This window comes from Hippoglossus hippoglossus, chromosome 15, assembly GCF_009819705.1.
Source record: "Hippoglossus hippoglossus isolate fHipHip1 chromosome 15, fHipHip1.pri, whole genome shotgun sequence".
In the NCBI taxonomy this organism is placed as follows: Eukaryota; Metazoa; Chordata; class Actinopteri; order Pleuronectiformes; family Pleuronectidae; genus Hippoglossus; species Hippoglossus hippoglossus.
Window position 1 is genome coordinate 14,176,926 of NC_047165.1, and position 14,098 is coordinate 14,191,023.

General features: G+C 41.6%; 1 protein-coding gene across 2 annotated transcripts; it reads right to left on the minus strand.

The window, feature by feature from the left end:
* Positions 1 to 1,332: 1,332 nt before the first annotated feature.
* On the minus strand, positions 1,333 to 5,915 carry agpat4 (1-acylglycerol-3-phosphate O-acyltransferase 4 (lysophosphatidic acid acyltransferase, delta)). 2 transcript variants are annotated; one of them, XM_034608549.1, is made up of 9 exons: positions 5,819 to 5,915; positions 4,954 to 5,135; positions 3,637 to 3,806; positions 3,394 to 3,555; positions 3,120 to 3,273; positions 2,915 to 3,017; positions 2,752 to 2,827; positions 2,367 to 2,565; positions 1,333 to 1,878 (listed from the first exon to the last, which is right to left on the minus strand). In XM_034608549.1, the coding sequence occupies exons 2-9, from the start codon at positions 5,129 to 5,131 to the stop codon at positions 1,787 to 1,789; spliced, it is 1,134 nt and encodes a 377-aa protein (XP_034464440.1). In that variant the 5' UTR covers positions 5,132 to 5,135; positions 5,819 to 5,915; the 3' UTR covers positions 1,333 to 1,786. The 2 variants fall into 2 exon arrangements, with proteins under 2 accessions (XP_034464440.1, XP_034464439.1); XM_034608548.1 differs by having other exon boundaries at positions 5,736 to 5,909.
* Positions 5,916 to 14,098: the final 8,183 nt, after the last annotated feature.

Sequence of the window (14,098 nt, forward strand, 5' to 3'; positions counted from 1 at the left end):
ACATAAAAATGCAATAAGTGAAAAACACATTGTTTCCTTTTAATATCTGTTTTTATTGCACCATGATTTAATAAGACACATGACAATTTAGCCAATTATCTTTTAATATAAAACCTTGTTTAATAAAAAATGTTTGTTATAGGAAGATAAAAAAATAAAATTTCACTGCATTGTAGGCAATTGTCTTAGAGGCTTAGGTGACTTCAAACCAACACAAACGACACAAAGGTTTCTTCCTGTGACAGGCAGTGACTGAAATGTCCCGGTACTGGGAGAGGGCTGGAGGAACGGGACATGGCATGATGGTGACAGAGGGAAATGATGTCTTCCTCATAGCTTTGTGATTTGCTATGTCAGAAACATCAACAACAAAGTGACATCATCAGGCCTGAATGAGCCGAGTCACTTCGGTTGAGGAACAACATCTTCGCAGTGAACAGCCGAGATGAATAGCTCACTCATTTGAACACCACCACCATTTTGCAGGTTTAATGAGCAAAGGTCACAGACGAGCAGCAGATATCTGGAGCTCTGCTATGTCCTCTCTGAGATGCTAACTGGAGATATGAGGAAGGAGGGAGGGAGGAGAGGGACTGAAGTACGTGCTCGCTTTACCTCTGTGTCTACTGTCAATACGAGATGCCTGGTAGATTAGCTGTGTCTCCACGTGGAGCATTTAGGTTATGTGCCTGTACATGCATTTATTAAAACCACAGGGAGGTGACCCGCAGCTCAGGCTGTGACTCTCCTCGTCTTTAGTCCTGATCTCAACACCTTCTAATGCACAGTACGTTATTCATCACTTGTTAATGTGCAAGTACAAACATCAGCTTTTTAGTGGATGACAAGTTGAAGCTTTCAGGGTTTTTTTTTCAAGGAAATCTTTTAACTGGTGAGGAGCTGCTCTCGTTGCTCGAGTGAAGTTCATTACAATTAGAAACGTTGCCTGCTCTCCCTCACTACTGCTGCTAAACGCATACACACACATTCCTGTACTATCTTACTGAAGACACTGATTGGCATAATTAGTTCCCTATTCCACTCCATTTTCTAACCCTAAAACCAAGTGTTAACCCTTTAACAGCCCTTTGAAAAAGTGAGGTCCTGCCAAAGTGTCCTCACTCCACAAGGTCTCTGCTCAAAAGTACAAGTACACACACGCACACAGAGTTAGCAAAGCCATCCTTGTTAGGACACTGCATTCCATTCATTGTGGCTGTCCTAACCAAAACTGAAACTGAATCAACAATTCACATCTTCTCTCTAATCTGAACCAGGACCTCAGAAATGACGTTTTGCATAATTAGGACCGGGTTTGGTCCCCATGAGGTCCACTAGTCCTGACAAGGACAAAAGGACGCACTACAACTTCTGGACCTCTGCTGCTTTTGCAGTGTTCGTTACAAACACTTAACATCAAGGAACCAGTATTATTCTTTTTTTAAGTAAAATATATTTTATTCAAGCATAAAAATGTCAATCAAAGAGTTAAATTTTTCACTTGTTTGAATTTTCAATTAGTCTTTTTAGCGAGAATTTCTGCCTCGACTGTATTTAAATATGAACCTTCTGATTTACAGTGAATGTTGTTTTCTTGGCTCATATTTTTATGATAAGGAACCTAAAGGAAGCTGCTCACCTCAGTCCACTATCATGATCATCCAAGTTCGGCTCAAGAGCATAAAAACAAGACAACCCTGTTTGTTTTGTGCTTTGAAGCAAGTTTGTACTTGTTGGACCAGCAAGCTGCCGTCAGGCTGGTGTTCTTAAGATTCTCAGAGTCGACTCAGTTGATGTTCAGAAGAACCTCCTTGTTCCCGTAACTGGAGCCTTTGTCGACCTCAGTCTGGCCGATCATCCAGCGAACTCCCAGTGAAGCTGCGACGGAAAGATCATGAAGAAGATTAACTGAAGAAGTAAAGGATGAGTGGTGGCAGGTTTTGAGTTCCACAGTAAATTCCACTTTTTGAATCTTGTAAATTGACCCTCAAAGTAGGAAGACTTTTCAGGATTAGAATTAAAGGACAAGACTGAATCTAAGACTTGAGGCCTGAGTCTGTCAACAATTTGGTGACACTGTACCATGCTCCTCATGAACCCATCCTCCTCTCGTTAATTTAGAACATCTTTGTAAAACTGTTTGGATGAATGTTTAACTTCAGTCAGTCAGCACATGCTGGGATGCTGTTTGGGAACATGCTCCCAACACTGATTAACCACAATTTCCAGAAAAATACAGACTTACTGTTTATTTGATTTCTCAGATCTGCTGCTTTATGGGATGTTTGAACAAAAAGAAACTGTTTAAACTGTGACACCCATTTTCACACTGACTAAACGTTTGGCTTGAATGTAATGAAACCAACCTGCGGCGCAGAGAGCCCCAGCAGCCAAGAGGGTAAACACTGATCCAGAGCTGATGAGTCGAGCGAGCAGCAGGCCCAGAGGGTAGAGGAGCAGGCAGGACCAGATCAGCCAGTTGATCAAGGACCATGGTCGGGATGGGGGGCTTGTTTTTGGCCCGGGGAAACGTCCCGTCTGTGTGTAATGCTCCTGAAAGCTGTCCTGCAGATACATCAGTGCAGAAACCACTCAATACCAAAGAAGCTACAATTTCTAGAACGTTTCAGTGGTGAATTATCTGGAAATTGGTTTCCCGACATTTTCAACCATTTGACATATGAACGTAGTAGGAGATTCTCCGAGTCAGATGCGTTCACAACAACAGAAAAGTGTCTGTTAGCGTCTCACCTTTTCCTGGTAGAGCTTGTGGAGCCAGGCGGCACACTCGGCCTCACCTTCGGGGATCTGCTCCAGAGGGATTCTCCTGCGAAAAGAAAGTCAGATGTCTGAGATAAAAAAAAAAAAGAGATTACCAAATGAAACATAGCAGCCCTCACTACTAAACACTCACCTCACATATAAATCTGCATGATATTTCTTCCCGCTGAGAATTCCGAGCACGGTCGGCTTCTCGTTGTTTCTGAAGTTCAGTGTGGAATCGTAAAGAGCCACAGCTACAAGGCGAGACACACAGCGGAGGTCAACTGTACAACTCCCCCTCTCTGTTTCTTGTATGCACTGACGGCCATGTTGAAAGACTTGCGACGGACACTCACCGGTTCCCCTGAGGTTTTGGACGGTTACCCAGAATCCCTTGGTCCTGGGCAGGAGATGATGCTTCAGTTTGGCCAGACCTTTGCTCTCAGCCACCTGCATGCTGACCACGTGCTTCTTTGGCGTTAAGCGCGTGCCTTCGCAGAAAAGCAAGAACTATAGCCCCAGGGAGAGAGCGTTCATCAGTGGAGTTATTCAACAAAAATATCACTGTGACATCACTACAACTCTCTGCCATCTTCATTTTTATGATATTTTCCACAGGGGGAAACCTACCCAGAACTTTTCTGGGTAATCCCACAGGTTCTGAAGACTCTGCGCCACCGTTCTTCTGTCCTCCTCCCATTTCCTCTTACAGAAAACGATCTCCATGAAGTACCACATCCAACCAATCACTGGAACATAAGCCAGCTCCTTCTTGGCCAACACCTTTGAACTCTGGAGAATGTAGAAATTGAAACAGCAATGAAAAGAAGAATAAAAAATGTCTGAAGCTGGTGTGATTTTTCTTTGTCTTACCCCGAGGACTCCGAATCTTTCACAGAAGGTCCAGCCGCACAGGAAGTCGATCTCAAAACTGTGGTTCATAACCACGATGGCGTTCTCTTTCCCGTACAGTGTGTAGCTCTCTGGATCCGTGTAGAGAGTACATTGTGTCCCAGACCACCACTCCAGGACAGCTACCGGCTCTGGGGATCATAAAGACGCCATGATGTAGACATAGCCATGTTTTGTGTGTAAAGGGTAAAAGGGTTTGACTGTGTTTGTAAACTGGTCATATGCTTCATGCAGACTTTGATCTTTTTCATTCCAAGTTACCGTTGAAGTAAATGTTTTCTTCCCAGCAGCAAAATAAACACAGCAGCATCAGACAACTCACTTCAGTGTCATTTATTATCAGACAAGAACTCTGGAAAAATGGGTTGGGACATTTTTCTGAGTTTTCCTTTTACACATGAAGAACACAGAAGGAGATTGTCCGGGTCAGACGTGTTCACGACAACAGGAAAATGTCTGGAACATTAAGATGAGGGGTGGTGTCTGGGTAGACCATGCAGACGCAGGACATGATGTAAAAAGTCCGGTTGAAATAACAGGTTATTTTTGACAGCTAAGTGACAGCGGCGGGGGGGGGGGCCCTTAAGCCTTAAAGGTTCAGTGTGTAGAATTTAGTGACATCTAGTGGTGTAGTTCCGTGTTGCAGCTGGACACCCCTCACCTCACCCTCTCCTTCCAAACATGAAAGAGAACCTTTGGAAACCTTCAGTTGTCATAAAAACTCAAAAGGTGTTTAGTTTGTCCAGTCTGGGCTACTGTAAAAAAACATGGCGGCCTCCGTAGAGAGGACCCGCTCCTGATGTAAATATAAAGTATTTAAATATTAAGGGCCCATTCTAGGGTAAACAAAACAACAATTCATACCATTTAGATGAAACATCACTCGGATTATTTTATATAATTTCTTTGCCAATAGATCCCTTTCACCTAAATCTTACAGACTGAACCTTTAAGCCGTCGCCAAAAGATCTCAAATCTCATTGTCTTTCCAAGTCGACATCTTTGTTGGTATCCTCTACGTGTACGACATCTCTTCCTCATCCTGAGATATTTATTTCTTTGTTACATGTCACATTTTTAAAATGTCATCAACAAACCCACTCCCTCGGACATTTCACTAGGGGGTTGGCAGGAAAAGCTCCTAAAAATGTCCAGATCAGTGACCCAGATGTTTGTGTTCTCAAATACAGCCCCTCTGGAAAATTGCAGGAAAATATCTGGGCTTCGGTGCAGGTCCGAAAGCGACTCTAGTGTCAGAGAATGAGAGCGGTTACTCACGGCTGCTGACCCAGTAGCACAGTTGGATGTTGATCCTGCGGGCCAGCCGCTTGCTGACCAGCCACAGAGGCAGGGTGCAGATCTGCAACAGGTTGACGATGAGGCCCGACGCCAGGAACACGTAGAAAATGAGCAGGTGGCACACGAACTGGGACTTCAGCAGCTGCAGGAGGCCCATTGTTCTGTGAACGTTGCACAACTTTAAGCAGTGGAACACAACAAGCCTCCTCATGTCACACACCTCACTCTGCGACTACACATATCATTGGGTAACAGCTTGTTCCTCACGGTGCACCTTTTCATACTGCGTAGAGCCCGATCAATTCATCCATTGGGAAATACAAATTGTTATAAGCCTTTCATAGACATTTGCCAACTTGCACCTATCAGACAACTTTTATTTTACAGAATAAACAGTGCAGGGAAGATGTGTATATTATTTGTGTTTATATTTGACTTAAAATCTGTGTTTGATTTCTTAGTTAAAGTTCTGTATATTTGGTTATAATCATGTACTGTACTTTTATGAATACACCCATATCATAGGGTAAAGGCTTGTTTCTTACAGGGCATATTTTACACACAGGGTTAGTGTGTCATCAATAAGCACATACATCTGCTGAAGTTCTGTCAGGAAGGGTTCAGTGATCAGCGATCACATTTAAAACCTGAAAAAAGCAGCATCACGGAAATGCAGCTGAACAATGACAGGGATTATTTCACCACGCTGAGTCATATGTCAACTTCTTCCTGACAAACAAGAAAAAACATGTGACCCTCACCTCTATCACAGCGTCCTCCCTCTCTCTCTCTCTCACACACACACTCACAGCCCTGACGCACCGATCAGAGGAGAATTACGCACAAGCACCAGAGTTCACTCTTCTCTCCATGTCAGCTCCTCTCTGCTCCTCACATCTCTGTCATGCTCTGTACATGTGCTGCTGCTGTTGCTGCTGCTGCTGAACTTCAGCCGAACAAGCCCCAGAGCACCACACCCGTCTGAGACCACGCCTGGAGCCGGGGATGGAGACGCCTGTGCCGCTTCCTTCTTGAAACTGTGGAGAGGAGGCGGCGGCGAAGATCGTCAACATCTGGGAGGCAGCAGGGGCCGATCTGTCGCCATGGTGACAGATGTGACGAGTAAAGCTCATTGATAAGTGATCGGTCTCATCTGGATACAGGACATGTTTCACCTCAGGATGAATATTGTAGGGGACATAAAACATTTTCCTGCTGTTGCATGTTGTCGTTTACTGACGCAGTGAGACCTCTAGTATTTTTTTATTTATCTTTGCGTTGCCCATATTTGGCCACAGGAAGTAAGACGCATGCGCACTGGGCTTTTTTGTAATTTTATATTATTATATTATTATAATATTATTATTTAACATGTCACTTTGTTTTTGCTTTTTGAAACCGAATCTTTGTGATAACCACAGAATCATACAGATGAATAACTCTTCTCTGTGTCTGATGTGCAGCCACATTGTTTTACAGGAAACTGACAAACTGGGGTGCGCTGACCATCTTGGTGGACAGCGCCACCTGCAGCCGGAAAATCGCATGTGCGTAAAATCGTTTTTTCTAGGAACAGTTGATTAATAGGTTTTAATAATAAATATAAATAAAGTTAAAATGTAAAATCAAAATATAATCAACCTCTGTTGACCTATGTTTTTTATTCTAGAGACTAAAGTAGAATGTAAACTTTCATCTTTTTTTAGATGACGTTACACTGGAAAAAAAATTATACAAACATTTTATCGTGTGATTTCATACCTGATCCAGATGTCTACATTCATTGCTGATGTGCTGAATGAAGGTAGCAGACAATTAATTAAATTAAAATACAATTTTCACATTTACACCGATGAGCACATTAAGTCCCAGTTTGTGGAGTACAGCTAAGGAAAAAAGAATCATAAAAAAAAAAAGGTATTTCTGTCCAAAGTAAAATTGTAGCTCTTCTTCAAACGATAGTGACCATAATAAGTTACCATTAAAATGACCTATTTTGTTTTATACTGCATCAAATGATAAAAGCTTCAAACTTCTTCTCCAGACACAAAGTCAGGTTTGATAAAAGCAAGATTTCTCCACTTTGTGCAACATAAATAAATGTAAAACAGGCTAAACGACTCACTTCCTAAAATCAAAAACAAAAGTTCCCCCAAGAAGCAAAACAAAAGTCAAACTCAAGTGACTTGAGCACTCCGGCATCTGTCCAGTTTATCACAGTTCATAATTACATGTGAGTGAGCTGGCTCATGGAAACACTGAGTTTCTCTTCTCACAGAAAATAACAACATTCCCCAGCTGTAAGTAAAAACACGGTGGAAGTGGAAACAGGCACACTGACATGCAAAACGTTAGCTTCTTCATGCTTACTTCAAAAATAACATCTCAGACAAGTTGCCTGTGCCACCACTAGAGGGAGATACAGATGCACTGAACACAGCTGCCCCATTCAGATGAGGAAAATACCACCACCCCTAGCATGAACCATAATTAAGAGATTCACAACATAACAAAACATGTCATGATGTGGTATCTATTTGTAACCTCTGCACCAAACTGTAATAGATTATTTTTCTTTGCAAACCAGGGACCCCTAACAGGAGGTTGACGGGGGTCACATGACTGTTCCACCTTGTGTGGGTCACTGAGAAGTGTTTCCAAGCTCTCTCTCTCTCTCTCTCTCTCTCTCTCTCTCTCTCTCTCTCTCTCTCTCTCTCTCTCTCCCTCTCCTTTTTATTTTTACAAGTCCCACAATGCTTCAGCCGTCGTGTCCTTTACGGCCAAATAACCTTGAAGAGAGGAAGTGTCTGTCTGAAGTGGTCCAAACAGACGCTGGAGCAGCCCAGGAAGCTGTTTGTGTTCAAATACCAAAGACAAAGTGCTGACTGTGTGTGTGTGTGTGTGTGTGTGTCACTCTGTAGCTACACAACAGCAGGTTTACACTGTTAGCTGAAAGACTTTTAAAACAAATCCCAGAGCTTTAACTATCTTAAAGGACAAATGATGCCGTTTCTGCAAAGTGAAGTAGCTCAAGTGGTAATTTCATGACCATAAAATAAAAGTATGATACCAAAAGAAATCAAAATAATAAATGCAGGATAATACTTTGTTTCATATGAATCATCAAAGTTGAATAAATTGTAATTAGAATGGCACTCAGTAGAATACATTACTCCACCAAGTAACATTATGAAAACACATCACAATGTTAAAGAAAGTCAAAAGAAATCCTGGATCCGCCCCCTGAACTAGATTCAAACCAAAGTTTAATGGGTTCTTCCCGGACACCTCCCACATCCTTCCATCATTCCTGGTTTTTGTGTGATGTTGCTTTCAAACATACAACCACACATACCAGCCAAATAACAAACAAACTTACGGGTGGAAACACAATCTCAGCAATATAACTTTGCCCATATGGTTTATCAACACAAAGTTGAACAAACATTTTTATAAATGACTAATATCACATCTACTCATGATTCCCTTATTAACGAGGTCTGGTGCAAGATGTTATCTTCTTCATTTAAAACTCCCTCCTCAGCCTCAGTGTGCCGCAGGTTTCAAGTTTCCCCATCACACTTGTGTAAGTGGCATTTCGGACGACGATTGGTTCTTCGATGATGAGTCATGCTCGTGCATGTGTTAAACTCAGATTTAAAGTGATCGAGGGTCGAACTCTTTGTGTGAAAGCTGCATCGTTCTGCAGAGTGAAGGTCGAACACTGAGTGAAGTGAAAACAAGCAGAAAACACAGGAAGAGGGGGACTTTAACGGCATGTGGCAAAACCTCTGTATTTCTTTAAGGAGACGTGTTACTGCACAGTCATAAACAAGTTTGTAGCCTCGATGTAAAAAAAAAAAGAAATATTGTGAAATTAAAATGAACTGAAGCTATCATCTGCCTCATAGATGCACTCCAAGAGCTGCCTCGGCTGAATCGCTCCACTCCAAAGCCCATCAGCTATGCAAGAGACCTGTATGAGGAAAAAAAACCTTTAAATGGAAAATGCAAATCACAGTGAAAACATACGCCTTGAAAGTGGTTGTTAAACTGAAGAGACAAACCACGGGTCGCCAGGAAGGAGGGCGTCTCATTCCCATTCACTCTCCAGTGGAAAAGTGCAGTTGATTTGAGGTTACTGGATTCAGAAATGTGTTGCAGGGACACCCCACAAGAAGTTACCCCTTTCCAAGAAATGTCAGCTTCCATTAAATGAGTTATGTGTCACTGTTACCGTTGCCCTTCTAGGGCCGTGCAGCGGTGGAGCCAGCAGCCGGAGACCATATAAGAGCGCTGTCGTGAGTTTGAGTGCAGCTCTTGGTATTTGTTGCATGACTTTCTCCTACACTCCTATTTATTGTCCGCCATTAAATCAACCAGGGAGGCCGTAAAAATAATTTGAAAAAAGCGTCCTCGCCAGATCAAACTGGAGACCAGATGTAATGGAGCTGGACAATCTTTGACACGTGGGAAAACTCGGTACCATAACATCTGCTTTAATCCTTTAAACCTCTCTCTTATCGCCCTATTAGGAATTTAGAACATCGCTTTAATTTGAAGATGCTTGTTCTTTCATTTATTTGCCAAAATCAATGATTTGCTCTTATAAAACCCAGTGGCTGTAGCTGGCAGTTTCCCTCTTCCAGTCAGGTTGATGCAGCTGCCTGAAGCTAACAGCGTGCAGCCAGGGAGACCTAGACGTCTGGCTCAGCAACACAGGGACGGTTTGGATGAACTGTTTGATGCCGTCTGAAGAATGCACCGAGGATTAAAGTGGAATTTTTGAATAAGAGTGATTTATGAGCTATTCTGCGTCACTAGACTGGGACTGGCTTTTTTTCCAGAATCAAATTAACACTAATTCTACATCTTTGCATAACTCTTCAGAGTAATAGGCCCAGGTATCATTCTTTACTCATTGGTTTTTAGGTCTCACTGTGAGAAAGCCTATTTCTCACAATGTAATGAATTTTACTTATTGTAATACAATGGATGGAAAGAAAGAAATAACAGGAAAAAAGGAAATTGTTGGACCAACTTCCAGAGGCTACACACAGATGACTTGAGTTTGTCTAGCTTAAAGATACATCATGTCAACACAATTTTTAAATTCAATTTGAAATAACTTGATTCATTTGTGTGTTACCAATTGAAGTCATTTCGGTATGAAACATTCTTTTTTCAGTGAACGAGGGAAAAGAGACAAAATGGATCCGCTCCATGAGCCTGAGTGATTTCACTCGACAGCACATTCAGCTGCATTGGTTAGAATCCTGGGAAACTGTGAATGACCACATTTGTGCAAATGTAGCGAATAAATCAGGAAGAACTCAGGCTTCAGTAAATAAGGTGCTAAATCAGATTAGGTAAGTTTGCATGACTGCGTGCTGGAGTGTCCTGACAGGAGATGATGTGCTCAGATTTTCTGAACGCTTCACGCATCGGGCTCTCGGACATGTAGGAAAAAAGTGGAAATCAGAAAAAGTGACAGCAAAGCCCGAGGTCTAAACTTTATTTGACATAGTGTATATGTGCAATAAGCCAGTAATGAGATCCTGATGTACGCAGGGCCCCGTTCCTCCAAGCGCTGGAGCCTCGTCCATCAGACGAGACGACAACGCAGCAGCGGGCCTCTCCGACACATCCGGCTGTCAGAGAAACACCGGGCGGTTTCCTGGAGACACCTGCTCCGCTGCTCTCCAGGGCCCACGCATGAGGTCCGGACCGAGGGCCAAAAAAGCACCGGGTCGAGTGGAGGTGTTCGATGTAACGCCATCGCCAAGGTGAGGAAGATTAAAACACAGCAGGGTTAAGCATTACATGTCCTCTTCTTCAACCCTGCCTCCTCTGGCAGATGTCAGAATTGGGATTTGAACGCTGAGGAATGAGAGAGGACCATTCAGCGTGAGGTCACATGTGCACAATTCTGGATGCAGGTCGCAGCACATGTGAGGTAGAGACAGTTTGTGCAGTTTGTGTAACATAACCAATCCGGAATATAATCATATTTCCAATGTTTCTGCAGCTGTAATCAAGCCGATGTGTCCGTGCAGAATGTGATGCTGCGGTCGTAGAAAATGAAGATGAATCTTCCAATCATTATTGTTCAATGACAGAATATTGTATAGAACATTTACACTCAAATGAATCCAATGATAAATTATGTAACTATTTGCACATATTGAACTTAGAAACTATTTTGAGTTTCTAGTATTAAGATTATTTCTACTTTATGCTCCTTCACACGTTTACTCCACTGCATTTACCTGATTGCTACAGTTACTACTTTGCAGATTAGAACAGGCCTACCTTTACTTTTGATACATGGAACAATAGACTCTACATAGAGAAAGATGAAAGTGAAGCCAAAGCATCCCTTTTTTTTTGGTAGGTTTAGTTTAATTGGTTATTTGATGCTATATAAACTGGGGTGACTCACCATTGTCTGAGCGCTTGTATGAGCAGGACCACAATACCACGGCTCCAACCACCCGATCGCTGTCCTGCAAAACCAAACTAAAAGTCTCGTAAATATTGCACTTAAAGACAACTTCAAAATCAAATCCAATGAAACAAAGCTTGAAAACCTACATTTAACCTTCCCAGACAAAAGTAAAATACAGTGATTAAAAACATTAATAATACAGTAGTCGTAATAATACAGTTACGTAATTTGATAGTAAAGTACTTTACTGTGGCCTCATTCAGAACCACGTAATGATTAGGTTACGACCTGAAGGTTTGCAGGACCATGAGACGCAGAGAGCGAGTTCCCACAGTCCTGTGTCAGCATTCTTAGAAACGACTGAAGTTATCAGGCCTGTTTTTACTGCTCCGACAAGCATAAAAAAGGGCCCTCGCATTTTTTTTCCCAAATAGCTCGTGAAGACTATTCCAACTGTTTGGTAGGGTAGGGATTGCCTCGGAAGATTTCCATCGCATGCACATTCTGACACTGCCGCGTTTCAGACGGTGCCAACAGCTGTGCTCCTGGACATGTGTGCAGCCAAAAAGCCTCTCACAGAAGTCGGAAGATTGTTAACATATATATGAAAAAATGTCCTTTACAGCCAAGACTATATATATATATATATACATTATATAATTTGGAGGCGATGTATGCCTGCCGCAGCTGCAGTGCAGTTAACCACATATTCTTTAGGATGAATCAGTTGAAAGCTTCACCCAAACCCCATAATTTTTTATTTTCTCAAATTTTCATTCAATCGCTCAACACTCAGAAAAGCCGACAGTGCTGACATTGAAGTGAACAGTCTGCCGAGAAAAAAGTAAATGTATATAACTGTAAATTATGTTGTTAACATAAAGAGTAAATTGATTATGCTTCCAGTTTTCGTGCATTTCTTTGAAGAGCTCTTTTAAGAGCAGAGTAAAGTAACTTACAATGAAATCAGTGCTGCGGGGCCCATGAATGAGGCCTGAACCGAGGGCCCAAATGCACTGGGTCAAAAAGCACTGGGTCAAAAAGCACTGGGCCGAGTGATGGTATTTGATGAATGTTATCTCCAGGGTGAAGAAGATTAAAACACAGCATGGCTACACAGTTACATGTCCTCTTCTTCAACCCTGCCTCTTCTTCCCAAAATTGGGATTTGAATGCTCGGGAATGAGGGGACAAACTATGAGCAATGATCAGAACGGCCCTGAACCCCCACACATTGTCATCATAGTAATATTAACTCACTTCTTCAAACTGATAGGTGAAATTCAATCATATTTAATAAATGAAAACATGTCAAATAAAAAAAATGGGTGTCACATTTCAGAGTTTTCACATACATTAACATTACAAACATCGAAAAAAGTGGATGAAGAAAAATAATAAAATGGGAAGAAAAATTTCAAATGTATATGAACATATTTTAATCAGCCCTTTTCCAGATTTGTCAAAATAAACTATTTTGGCACGAAGAAGGGAAAACCGTGGCAGATTTTCCATTAGGGCTGTAATGGGGGGAACGAGAGGAGGACAAAAAAGAAAAAGAGAGAGGCGAGAATGGCTGATATCTTCAAACAGCTCGCCATGTGTATTTTCATGAGTGGATGTTCCATTACAGCAGAGCGCAACATGGCTGAAAAACCCATCAGAGATGTAAAAGGATACGGAGTGATCACTTGTTTCCACTGGTGAAAAAAACAGAAGGGAGGGGGGAGGGGGGCGTGTAGCATTGTAGTCGGTGGACGCTGCACTGCCTATTTAGCTCATTTAATGCTTTTTAACACACTGTAATGCAGATATGCATATGTTATATACAGAGAGAATTGTTGATAATGTGAAATACATAAAATGTCTGTAGCTTTAGCTGTTTTCAGTGGAGACACATTTGCACTAGACTCTCTAGACTCTCACTCACCAGATAATTATAAATCTGTATGGTCACTGTCTTAAATCCTGGAGACTGAGAGAAAGGTTACTGTGTAAACTTTCAGACTCACTTCGACCAACCCTCTTTACCTAAAGTTCTAGTTTTTGAAATAAAAAGACGATATCAGTTCCCTAAATTTATACATTATTCATTAAGATCCATTAATGAGCTTGTTCTGTAGGGAAATGGTAAAAAATGCAATGTTAAAGATTGTGAAAAAAATCCACCCCCTGATCCCGATCCGCACCAAAACTGAATGGGTTCTTCCCTGATCCATTCTACAATCTTTCAAAAAAGCTTTGTTGAAATCCCTATTCTTTGCTTTTTTGTAATTTAAACAAACAAACAAACAAACAAACAAACACACACACAGGGGTGAAAACATAACTTACTTGGTGGAGGTAAGGAACAAATGCCAGCCAATTCCAGCTGACATTGGGTGAGAAGTTCTAGTCATATACGTTTTAGTTTTTTTTTGTCAATACTTTTTATCTGTATTGTGTTTTTGAATATTGCTAATTCACCCTCCCTAGCAACAGCGAAAATGACATATTTATACTCACTGAATGATGACACATGTTATGTAATGCTACCATACATAGTATTATCAAATATGTTGATTTGCTCATTGTGTGTAGTCAGATGTCATCAAATCTGATGCAAAATAACTGTATCACAACATTTTATTTTGTTATAAACCCTATTTAGTGTGTATATACTGATTACAAATGCTA